This window comes from Sipha flava, unplaced genomic scaffold, assembly GCF_003268045.1.
Source record: "Sipha flava isolate LNK unplaced genomic scaffold, YSA_version1 134_pilon_pilon, whole genome shotgun sequence".
Lineage (NCBI taxonomy): Eukaryota > Metazoa > Arthropoda > Insecta > Hemiptera > Aphididae > Sipha > Sipha flava.
Genome location: NW_020271760.1, coordinates 1,334,876 through 1,348,657, shown reverse-complemented (window position 1 = coordinate 1,348,657; position 13,782 = coordinate 1,334,876). Strand labels below are relative to the sequence as shown.

Genomic DNA, 13,782 nt, shown 5'->3' with positions numbered 1-13,782 from the left:
AATTGTTAAACAATAATATTTAAATAAATTGTTTTAATGTTTTTATGCGTATTATAACGTTTATTTTATGATTATTCGGGTCGTAGTATATTTAGCGTTTATTTCAGTACATTTTTATACTGTGAAATCCGATCTCTGCTAATTAGGGATAATCGCTAATAAGCGTTTTGTTAGATAATCGAGGTAAACGGTGGAGTTCCGAGATTTGGTGAAAATGTATAGTTTCGAACAACGACGAAATGCTGAATTATGCCTCTGATTTTTAACGCGCAGTATTGTCACACCGGCACATTGCTCTGACAAATTAATTCGATTTTCACGCTTTCCGCTTGTCCTCGAAATTCGACCAGACAGCACTTCTACGCAGTACAACGGGAAATTAGTGGAGGTGTAATCAAGTATGCTCCATAATTAGTTCTCAAACCGCAGTATTTTTTTTATTTATTTTTTTTTTTGGCGGAAAGTCGTCGGAAAACAATGCGCCGGCCATAGCAGCGATCACGATATAAAGGTATGTTTACATTCGTGCCTTTCAATTTTCAATCTAACTTGCGTTTCAACATTTAATACCGCTTTCATCAAAAGCATGTCTTTATTGAATCCAATAGATCCATTATTTTTTTCGTTTACTTGCTTTTATTAGCACGTTTACCCTTTTTATTTGTTCGATGGTGACAATAGCATTTGAACCAAGAGCGTATTTGAGGGGGGGAATGGGCTTTCGCCCCCCCCTATAGCTCGTATTTTTTTTGAGTATAATACATTGATTTATTTAAAAAATATAATGTATAAATAATTAAAAATATAAAATACTAGTCTATTTTTATAATATGATAATAAATTCAATAATATGTCAATTTGATCACGGGTATCAATTTTTGTTTATCTTCATATATCATAACATTTTTGGTTGTGGAACGAAAAGTGGTATTATCTTCTACAGATATTGCTACGGTTATAGACATTTACAACCATAACCAAGGTATTTATCAGATAATATAAAGTAATTTAAAGTAACACTCTTTTTACCACATATTTACAGTTAGTCATTTTTTGGTTCATTTATGCGTATTGTATATTTTCGTATTTATTAGAGTTATATAAGTCCTCAATAATTTTACTCGCCTATTTTTTTTTTACAACATAATATCTGGTAGGTACTTTTAGTTATACATAGGTATTTAGTCATTTTTTTGTGCACAAATGCATGCATATTTATGTATTTTATAGAGCTGGAAGCCCCTAAAACCCAAATAATAATCATAATAACTGACAATATTTTTTTTCCATATTCTCATAGGCGTGTTTAAGACTATGGCCAGACCTGCAAAATCCAGCTCCGTTTTAAATTTATGCTTAAATCATTAAAAATAATTACAAAAAGAAAAAATAATGATTAAATAAAATAGAACTAAATAATAAATATTTTCACATAAAATATTATGTATGTATAATATGTTTGTGACAAAAACTAGACAAAAACTAACTAATAATATCCATAGCTATAAGTACCCGTGTAGTTCTAGTTGTATTTTATGTTATATACGTTTTATTTTTTTGAAGAGAATGAGTATATTATTTACTAACTATAGTTACTGTAGTAGCTACAATTACTACGTACGTTCTCGAGGTAGTGTATTGTGTATAAGTCACTCTTTGTCTTCATATCGTAAATGAAAATTTCAATTTTCCTAATGAAAAATGTTATTGGCTATACCCGCACAAAATTTTCAGACATGCCTATGCATATTTTTTAATTTACAAATATTGGCCAAAAATATATTTTTGTAAATTGAAAACGTAGTAAAGATCAAGAATAGACCAGCATAGACTAACAGGTTTGGCTTTGCTACATGTGCATAAAAATAATATTGTATCCATTGATGAAACCATCAACAAATTTGCCAAAATGAAAAAAAGAAATTTGGAATTTGTTATTTGACTACTTACCAACCTTATGTTTTCTACTTAGATATTTGTTAAATTAAGTTACCTATCTTAAGTGTTTATTAAAGTTTTTAAAAAATAATTAATAGGTACTATTACTACTATGAGTAAGCTATAAGTAAAGCTTGCGACGACACTGATGATACATTTCAAAATGTATTCTATATACCAGTGGTCGCCAATCATTTGGACCTCACGGACCACTTGCTAGTTTGATGTGTTCTAAAAACTAAATATTTAACGATGAGAATATGATTTCGGCTACAATATTTTAACTACGCACTGCGCCCTTTTAGAAATCCTGCAGCAGACATCACGCGTACTGGTAAATAAAATTAACGCAACCGATGTAATAAAATAAAAAACGTTATAATTACTATTAATAATTCTCGCATACATGATATTTTACACTGAAAGTATTATTTCTGTGTGGTACTCATTTTCTGATAGTCCAGTTGTCGGTCGTCGTATCAACGAGATCGGTTTTTCGAAGAGATTTTCGTTGCCGCGCTTATTATACGCAGCTACCGTAAGCCGACAGTTTCCAAGATTAATATAATAATTACGCGACGATACAGTCGATTAAGCATGCGGAACGTGCAGTAATTATTACATGACTGAATTTTCAACAGTGTTATTACGTACAATCCGTTTGTATTGTAATATTATTCAAAACCAGAGCGACATTTTCACTCATTCGAATCCGAAACGAAAATCCTACAATAGTTGCAAAATTATACGCGAGTTTTTTCTAATAGTACATTCGACGCGATTGAAAGCGCTTTAAAATGTGTATTAAATTCGTACAGTAATATGTGAGTGGAAAACGTGGTTTCGGCTCTTCCCGTTGTCGCCGAACTTATTGTGAGGTGTTAAATAACCGTAGAACCAACATCATGGGAAAAAAAAATTATGATAATAATATTGTTTTATTATCATATTATTCATGGCGAATTCTTGAAATCATCATAATGATTTATCTACAACAACGTATTGTGAAATCTGTACACTGAAATCATGTGCACATACATTTCATTAAATTTATATACATCCTACCTACATAGCTGTATGTATTTATAATGTGTGTATAACGTGTGATACCATTCCAGATGTTCGCACGTTTCATACGTAAATATTACATCGAATAACACTCGATACATAGCATTTCACCGCCACAGTCGTAATTTTGTATATCTCGAAAAAATAAAAAGATATGTCTAATCTATTCCGAGGGCTTTGGTTACTACATGTACTTGATACCGGTGTTAGATATACGTGAGAATTGACGAATTCACGGGATTGGCTTGAAAAGTACTAATAAAACTAATCTCCAATTGCGAAATGAATATATATTCGGTCATCTCCATAATTTACTTCTTGTAAAAAGCTTTATACCGTTTTTATGTTTTGTAATGCTTTTATCCGATAGTACGAGACTACTAATTAGAAATGAAAGTATGGTTTATGAATGAAAAAACATAGTGTATTGACAACTGCAGATCATTTTGTCATCCAATGTCCACAAAAAAACAAAAATGAATGATTTACACTTGACAGTAGTACAATGTCAATTATTCGATTTTTTCGAGTAGTTTATAAAAATACTAGGGCGCCCATGAATCAAAAACAATTCAATTTACTGCTTTTTATAAAACTTTAATACTTTTACAATAACTAATAGAATAACATCCCGTAAATGTGTTCGAATAAATCATATTTATTTTAGTATATATATTTTAGTATACTCAGAATATACTATAATATATAATGAATATCAGTCACTATAGGTCAGTTTTGCTTTTTTTTTTCGTGACATCACTATAATTAGTGTTCATACTGTCTACAGTTGAATTTCACAAGTAACTACGCATTTAAAATGTACGCATATTGTAATCAACCATTGTAATCAACCATTGTAATCAACTATTGTAATCAACCAAAAATGTTTGATTTTTTTTTTTATCATTTAGTTCGTACGTATAATATAATTGTATGTATAATCATAAGTGTGCACACGGGGTAATCAGGGTAGGTACTTGACTATTCTGTGAAACTTCCCACCCTCACCAAAATATTCAATATGATCACAATAATAAATAAACATATTATTTTCAACCACTTCGAAACATTAGTTAACGTTAAAAAAAATGTAAGAATACTGGAGAAATATAGTTGTTAAGTTAAATAAAGTTACGAATGCAAATTTTTTGTTAATATTAAATGATAATGTGTTATGTTTGATTACCCTGCCAGTTATGTCTGCACACGCTTATGTGTATAATGCAAAATCATAATACATGGTTGAAACAGACGTTGGCGATTTTGAAAAATTAGAGTAATTAATTTTTTTTCTTCTCTTATACAGATGTAAATTGGAACTGTATACGTGATTATAACTCTCAAAGGTTACCTACATTTGTCGTTCAACGCAGTTTGGATCTACAGTAGTTATTTTATTAAATGAATAACCGAGGTCGTCGTAAAAAAATAAAATAATCTTATATATTAAACCGATGTTTTTAAACATGACAGCTATGTACGATATGCCCAAGGACTAGAATAACAAAGCGTTTTTTCTTTTCTCGTGTAAAAAAAAGGGTTATCAATATTTTATCATTTTTAACATTGTAAATGTTAAGAATGGAAGTGTTTTTCTTTAATACGAGGAATTTCGCGTATACATACGAAAAATGTGCATAATCATAGACAAAATACATAACTATATAATAAACTTGAACAAATATTACAATCAATACTGTCAATACGATTATTATAATAAAACACTTTAATTTAACGAAGTTAAAGTAAATGTAATGAAGTTAATGTAACGACATTAAGTAAGTAAAAATTGTTAAAATTAATTTTACAGTATAAAATCTACTCAAAACTTTGTAATAAAATAATTTGTGCTCCGCGGATGTTTTATTTTTAATCTATTTAACTTATGACTTTCTTTAAAAATCATACTTAAACATACTTACTTTAATTACCTGAATATCACAAAACAAATGTTAATATTATCGCATTATAATGCAATTACAATTCAATGATTTTAAACGTTCTGATATAGATAATTTATTTTGTGTCGAATTACTCGGATACGGAATACTACTACACATTAATTTATAGTAAATTTAACATATACCTACCGTAAAAAAGTGTATCCAATACACTATTGGTAATAGTCAACTGCAAACATTTATAATTAAAAGTATTGTAAAATAATTCAGATTATTCTTATTTTGCAGTAACAGTATGAAATAATTTCGAATACAAAACATGTGTCTTTATACATATTGAATACAATGGAAATGTATAAAAGTTTCGACAAATATTATTCAATCAATAGCCCGAGGTATAATAATTGATATCCAATGCTCATTATAATACTAAGTATTATGAAAACGAGTAGGACGACAGGTCGAACCATAATACACAGACAAACGCAGAGATTAAAAAAATCATATAGCTTGTATTATAAATACAAGTCTCAAACATCATGTTATTGTTTTTTTTTTTTTTTTTTAATTATAAATGTTGTAATAAATATTGTAGATAATTACTGTAAATATTAAATTTTCATAAAAAAAATATTGTAAATTTACGATTTCAAATAGCTTAGCTAATATTATATTTATACGCATAATCGAGATTCTTTAAAACATTATTTTACTTTTATTTTTTTTTTTCAAGAAAAAATTATTCTTAATCGTTTCAAACATAATCTGTAATAAAATATTCTGTAAGAAAAATGGTATAATCCAAAGATAACGCTCAAAGTCACGGATTATTTTAAAATTATACCAGCATTCAAATTTAATTCACACTGCATGATGTGATCGGTGTCAAACAAAATTTAAACATTCCTTGAGCGTTCTACGGATTATTAATATTTTCTAAGCGAAATTGAAATATTATTATCGAAATTTTCATTTGTTTTTAAACGGTTTTTAACAATAATAATAATATTGTGAGTTTGTGTTCTGCAGGAATAATATACGAAACGTAGTCCGACCGGCTACACATGTGTGTATAACCTAACCGTACACCGACCGCATGTATACACCAGAAACACCCTAGGCCCGAAGTATCGTATCGGATACAGAAAATGTGTTCGGGTGGGTACATCGAACGAGCCAAACCACAACAACAACAATAATACCTGTTCTTTCACTTGTTTGTGATTTCGGTTTGGCTTAGCGTTATTTGTCCGGAGCAATAAACAAAATAGTAATAGCGGTTTTTACGATTTCAACTCGGAATTCGTAATCGGGAAACAACCCATTTTTGTTAATAATTATTAAAATGTCGAAAGGGAACGGAACGAGATACGTTTGGTGGATAAATGAAAAAAAATGTTGACGCGTGTCCGATCTCTATGATCGCAATAATAATAATAATGTAATAATTATCATAAACATTATTAAAATCCGAGAAAACCGGTCTGGTGAACTAACGGACGGACGGTCGGGAGAGGAGGTAACTACGGTTTACGTGTGTGCGTCGTACGCCCTCCCCGAATAGAACTGCGACGCGTCGAGTGACGTAAACGGACCGAAGACAGCGGCTTATAAGAGAACGGCGAAGAACGAACGGCCTTACGGGTGGAAAAAAAAACATCATCAACGCAACTCCGGCGTTTCCGTAGGCGTGCGCGGTCGGTGTGCACGTCGCCCAAAGGCGACCGTGCAGCTCGCGGCTACGGCGGACGGGCGGGGTGCGGCGTGACGAACGTATAAAACGAAACGATACGTGCGGCCGCGCCGGTAGAGTGTCGTGGTCGTGCGCTGGTTCCGACGATCGTGCAGCCGGCGGTGAGGTAGATAGCGCGCCCGCAACGGAGTAGCGAGTGAGAGGAGAGAGCGAGAGAGGGAGGGAGTGGGACGACCGACAAGCCGGTCTCTCCGCGTATTCACCGTCTCGCCAGTCAGTCGAGAGTTGCGTCCGCGAACGTTACGCTGTTGCCCAAGTGCTTGTGGTGTGCTTGTACGTTTATGTTCGCGCGCGGTGCCCTAGCGTTCCCGTCGCGGCCATACATCGTATACGGTGGTGTGAAGCAACCGGAGTAGTAGAGTAGAACTGGTGAAGGCATCGGCGACGACGACGACGACATCAACAACAACCAAACGGCTAACTGCAACAACCGCAACGACAACAAAAACATTGTTCCCCGTCCGTCTGACAAAATCCGTCGTCGTAAACGTATCGACGACCGCATAATACACACATACGCACGTACGATCGGACGACGAGGAGGATCTGTGTAACAACGCTCCCTGTATTGTCGAGTTATTAACGATATCTTTTGATATCATTCGAGAAGAGTACGCAGCACGTCGTCGCCGAGACGTTCGGGGTTTTTTTTTTTTTTTTCGTTTTTCGATATTTCCGTGTGGATATCGAGGAAAAACCCGCCAATAAGTCTGCATTAAAATAGTAAATAATTTTTATAGTCAAATCGTACGAACGGATAGAAGTGTAATATACCATATTTTAATATTACAATACATTCGTCGGCGGATATTTAAGTGCTGTGATATTGTTTTTTTTTTTTTTTTAATTTAATTAAATATTTATTCGTTATTAAATTATTACGCGAGACCAACGTCGTTAACATAAAATCGTTCACTCTTCCATACGTACACAAACACACAATCGCATCGTATTACTCATTTGCAAAAGTATTATCTATTGATCTACTAGTGAACGTTAGTTAGAACAACGTCAACATGGTCGAGAGTATCATCGAAGAAACCCCTGGGCAGACTGAGAGCACTCAGAGTAAGTGTTGGCATCTTTCTTTATTTTAACAGCTGTGTATTATATTATAATTCTCATATTCCTCCGTGTTTTTCTGTTTCGATTTACAGATGACCCCATTGAAAAGAAGTCTGAATCCCTATCCCTGAGAAAAGAAGAAGCCCGTATTAAGCGCAAGAAGAAGAAGATTACCAATAGTCTCGTGACATCGTGTTTCCAAGGTATGTGATTTAGTAATATGTAGGAGAGAAAATTTGAAATCCACTAATTTATAACTCTATTTCCATTAATTTATGTATCAAAACATTAGGAACAAAAGATGATTAATTTATGTATCAAAACATTAGGAACAAAAGATGATAGACAATTTTAATATTAATTGTCTATTGTTTATAACAAAAATATGTTCGGTGTTGGTTAACTAGTTAGTTATTTTCCATGATACAAATTGTTATAATTGGAATTGTAAAAAATGTTAATATTAAGTAGTAATTGAATTCTTCAAAGTTGTACTGAAAAACAGTTATTGAATTGATAGATAGCAAATAAGGAAAGACCCATATATTTTATGAATAAATGTTAAATTTATTAACACCTAACCTGTTCTCAATTAGAATTAATTATTGTCAATATTTATTCTTATCAAAATTATGGTAGTCATACTGCACTGTGTTTGCTCGAAGAGGGTTTGTAGGTCATTTTCTGTTAATAGTTTTTGCTACGGTTAATAAGACGACTGTACATTTGCCAACATTTCAATAGACAATAACTCAGCCAAACAGTCAAAAGGGAACAACAGTAATACAACATTCAAGCTTGGTATTTTCCGTTTTAATCAATGACTTAATAATGTACCTAAATTAAAATAGTTAATTGAAACACGTAAATAATCAAAATAAAAAAATCAATAATTCAAATTATTGAAGGTTAAAATGTCATTTGAAATATACATAGGTACTAGCTTACAGTTTTGTTCTAGAATAACTTATTTCAATTTAAATGTTAAGTTCATTTTATTATGATACTCAAGTAAAATTATTACCCTAGATCTAGTTAAGTCATACCTTTCAGGTAATTAGACTAAAAAATTACAAGTTTTGAGTACGTTTTACAATCAATGATATTATCTATTTTTAGGCTTATACAAAATAATTTATGTGAATTTATTTATATGTATATCCCCAAATGTAAATAGATTGCAGTTTTAATGATGAAATAATATTATGTATTTCAATCATAAGAAGCATTGTAATTAATAATAAGGAAATGCTGATTATTAATTAAGTTATTTCTATTTGTCAATGAATAAAGTTTAAAATAAATATTGAGTTTTTAATTAAAGTGTACAGTGTACAATTTTTAGTCACCTAAATCAAATTCAATAGTTGATCATTTTCAAAATTTTAATTTATAATAAATTCTATAAATATTTAAACTAAAAACATTTATACCTTAGTAGATATTTTTATTTTAGTACAATTATTATTACTTTTTTTTTATTTAGGAAGTTTTAGATTTTATACTTAATTCTTATGATTACATTATTTTATGTAAAGATGCATTCTATAAATTATACTAATATCCGGTTCAAAACCATAATTATTTAAAAGTACTGATAGGTTATTTTATATGATATGATAAAAAAATGTTTATTTTTAGAAACCTTATTTTTACATACTTTTGATATTTTCATAATATAAACTGTTAAAATTATATTTTGAATTATTACTATTGTACTTATTAAGTTAACCATGTAATGTAGTTACTGAATTCTAATTACATAATACTATCTATTCTTATTAAAATGTTCTTAATTATGTATTTTTAATTTTTTAGATGCATATAAATTAACTGGTGAAGTGTTGGGTCAAGGTGCATATGCTTCTGTTCAGACGTGTGTAAGCGTGTTAACCGGCTTAGAATTTGCTGTCAAAGTGATTGATAAAATAGCGGAACATGCTCGTGCACGTGTTTTCCGAGAAGTTGAAACATTTTATCATTGCCAGGGTCACCCAAATATCATTCAAATGCTTGAATTTTTTGAGGCTGATGACAAATTTTACATGGTTTTTGAAAAGGTTGTGGGTGGACAACTGCTTGATAGAATTCAACAACGGAAGCGATTTACTGAACGTGAAGCTAGTCTTATTATTAAAGATTTAGCTAGTGCACTCAACTTTTTGCATCAAAAAGGTATGTATCAAATTTAAGGATCTATTATCTGTAATTTTGAAATTTAATTTTCAATTTAATTTTATAGGCATTGCTCATCGTGATTTGAAACCAGAAAATATCCTATGTGTAGATCCTATAGAATTAACTCCTGTTAAGTTATGTGATTTTGATCTTGGTTCTGGTATCAAGTTAAATCCTGTTGATGGCAGTGCAACGCCACAACTATTAACTCCTGTAGGAAGTGCTGATTTTATGGCTCCAGAAGTTGTGGATGCATTTGTTGGAAGTCCAGATTCTAATTACCATTATTATGATAAGCGTTGTGATTTGTGGTCACTTGGAGTGGTGGCATACATACTTTTGTGTGGATATCCACCATTTTATGGGAACTGTGGCTCTAATTGTGGATGGGAATCTGGAAATGCTTGTCCGGAATGTCAAGTAAGTTAGCAATGATAATGAGATAATCATAATTTTAATACTGAAATTATTATTTTAGGGTTTGCTTTTCATTAGCATTCACGAGGGCCGTTATGAATTTCCGGATCGTGAATGGGCAGATATTTCAGATGAAGCCAAAGATTTGATCAGCAAATTGCTTGTTAAAGAAGCTAGTGCTCGTCCAAGTGCTGCTGAGGTCTTAAAGCATCCATGGGTGAATAGATTACAACAAGAAAAACCAAAAGAACGTGAACTTAGTACACCAGTTGTGATCAGACGCAACAACAGTGCACGTGCTCTTTCTACATTTGCTGAGTCTGCTATGTCAGCTAATCGAGTATTTCTGCAGCATTTCAGTTTGTTTTCATCAACCGATGTACCTCTTGCAGCTGCCAAGAGACTTTCGCCACCATCTCATTCCATGATTGTACAGCGTAGGTCACTTGGTAAACCACAATGTTCTAATGAAACAACTGGTAATCGAGCTCCCGCGCAATTACCGATCATTGCTTCTCCTAGCGGCTAAGGTTGAATGGCTTACCATCATTACCTCCATTTTTTTATACTGATTCAATTTGTTAGCAAACAAACAATGAAAAATTATATATACAATATTTAAATTGACAATTTTTTTTTTTTTTAACTTAATAGTCTTGTATGTTTTTTTTTCTATTAAGACTCCAAATTATGCAATAAGTATTATAAGATAATAACTTTTTAGTTATATTATAATATGATACTACAGACTTATTTTTGTACTTTGAAAAGCTCAGTCTTATAAAAAAAAAAAATTTAAAAAAAAAGGTAATCATTAAAATTTGTGATAATTCCAATATTTGGTAAAATTAACATGTTTTGTACTATGGTGCCATTAATATGTAAACTCTCGGGTATGGTCAATAAAATCAACAAATTTGTTATTTTTTTTTTTTTTTCATATAAAAAACCAACAAGGTACCTTTAATAATAATATAAATAATTAGACATAGGTAGTTCGCAGAATAAGCATGCGTTTACACCAAAACAAATGTCTCATTTAGAATATAGCTCATCAGGTGCCATTTGTTTTTTTTTTTTTTTTTGTTACTAATGGTATAGAGAAAAAAAAAGGCTGTCATGCGTAGAGTTTAAGTTACAATTTTTGTGTATTTTTTTATGAAGAGTATGGAATGTTTTTTAAGTAAATTATTTATACAGTAATGCACGTTAAAATCTATTGTTACTGAAAAAAATTGTTTTTTTTAATATTGTGAATAAAAAAAATTATTTTTGAAAAATATTTAGATTAACTCAAATTGATTTTATAGTTATTTTATATGTAAATTCATAAATATTTTTTATGATATCAGTACCTATCAATTATAAGTCAAAATTGAATGCTTATAGAACATAATAATAAAGACATATTAATTAAAAATATACCATAAAATGAGAATATAAAAATGATTTTCCAATTGGTAACATTATTCAGATTAAAACTTAATAAAATCAGTGTTTATCAAGTAATAACTAATGTTTGAATGAATATTAGTTAGTATTACAGCCAAATAGCAATAATAATATATAATATTGATAATGCACTGAATTTTGAGTAATTTTGAGCCATTACTAAAACTATAGAAACTTAAAATATATATCCTATCAGTCAATAATAATTATGTTTTACATTTTTTATAATTTTTACCATAATGAATAATTTTATAAAATAATTAAATTATTTTTATAAGTTAAACTCTGCTGTAATTGATATATATCTATTATGTATGTACAATCTTGTTAATTATTTTCATTATTTAAATTTTTATTTTCAAAGTACATGGGTCCATTTATTACCATTAATATTGATTTATATATGTAATATAATTTAAATTCTATTAATAAGTTAAAAATCAAGTTAGTTCAATCGTTCTAAACTCATAAAAAAAAATTATGAATTATATTGGTAAACTTGTTCCTAATTAAAATTGATCTTGGTCATTTTATTTGTATTTTTTAAATAAATAAATCGGTACCGATTTTATAATATTGAAAATATTGAAAATCTTAAATTGTTTACACTCAATAACTAAATAGTTTTGATGTATTTAATACTGTTGAATTATGTCATTGTGAATAAAATCAGTAGGCTCATTATTTGGGTCTATCTAGATATTTTTTCAATACCTTATGTTGTAGCATGTCTCAAAGATAAAGTTAAATAGTAATCACTGATATTTTATATAAATATAGTTGTTAGTATACTTATGTTATTTAAAATATTTTTATAAATAATGTAAAGAATATTGATTTGTTCTACATGATAAAAAAAAAGGATTTAATAATCATACATTCTGAAAACAATTTTTTGAAATACTGCGAGTACTTAAATTATTTATAGAACTAAAACGTAACATGAATAATATTGATGTCGGATGAAATATAAGGCCACTAACGATAAACCCTATATTCCGATAGGACAGATAATATAAAAATTATAATTTTTTTTTGTATTTTACCCACAAAAATGTAATGAATTTTAATAATTTGTATTTTTTGAAAATTTAGTAATCAAATGCTCATAAGAATTTTTTAAATATTATGTTAATTTTTTTCATTGGTCTATGTATTATTCCGGTGAAAAAATATGGTTGGAATACGGAAAAAAAATAGTAGAGGAGTTCCGTCCCCTTGCGCACCTCCCACCAATTCGAGCACTGGTAATAAGTATATAATCCAGGAATGGAAAACGTTATTTTTAAATAGTGTTTATAAATAATGTTTTTCAAACGGTTATTTTTCTTTTATGTTTTCAAATAACGTTTTTGATAATTTTATTTTTTTTTGTATATATATTCTTATTTCTTATACCAAACTTATGATGGTTACAATTAATATTATATACACTGAATTTAGAAATGCACTTATGTTATAATTAACTATCTTAATATTATAAATTAAAATAATAATTTATATTTTATATGAAAATAATAAAATTCAAAATTTTAAATTAAAACGTTTTTAAAAAGTGCATTGGTAAAGAGTAAAGACTAAAGAGCAGTGGCAGCGCATTAAGGTAGACAAAGAAACATTTTCTACCCAAAAATATTAAATAATTTAATTTTAATAATAATTTGTTTATTATATGCTACTATACTATATAAGTATTTTATTTCTTCATAATTTTATAAATAAAATGTTATTTACACTGGTTCGTCTCTACAGTGTCTATGTGAGTGACGAGTGTGACTAAATAAATATTAATAAGTATAATTTTATTTATATCTTATCTATACCGTAATCGCTTCATCATCGCCGTCAAATCGGTGAAGCATATTGAATTGTGTCTCATTATTGATGACGGACGTATGATATGGTAAACAGGGGACCAGTATTACCAAAATTATATATTTGGAAGAGACATGTCTCAACGTAATATTTTAATAATTTAATTGCATTCCGACTGTGATTAATGCAACGTGT

At 29.7% G+C, this 13,782-nt stretch overlaps 1 protein-coding gene across 1 annotated transcript; it reads left to right on the top strand.

The window, feature by feature from the left end:
• The first annotated feature begins 6,551 nt into the window (after positions 1–6,551).
• On the top strand, positions 6,552–11,075 carry LOC112679322 (MAP kinase-interacting serine/threonine-protein kinase 1-like). Its single transcript, XM_025549081.1, has 5 exons — positions 6,552–7,728; positions 7,818–7,928; positions 9,544–9,900; positions 9,968–10,323; positions 10,382–11,075. The coding sequence occupies exons 1-5, from the start codon at positions 7,677–7,679 to the stop codon at positions 10,847–10,849; spliced, it is 1,344 nt and encodes a 447-aa protein (XP_025404866.1). The 5' UTR covers positions 6,552–7,676; the 3' UTR covers positions 10,850–11,075.
• Positions 11,076–13,782: the final 2,707 nt, after the last annotated feature.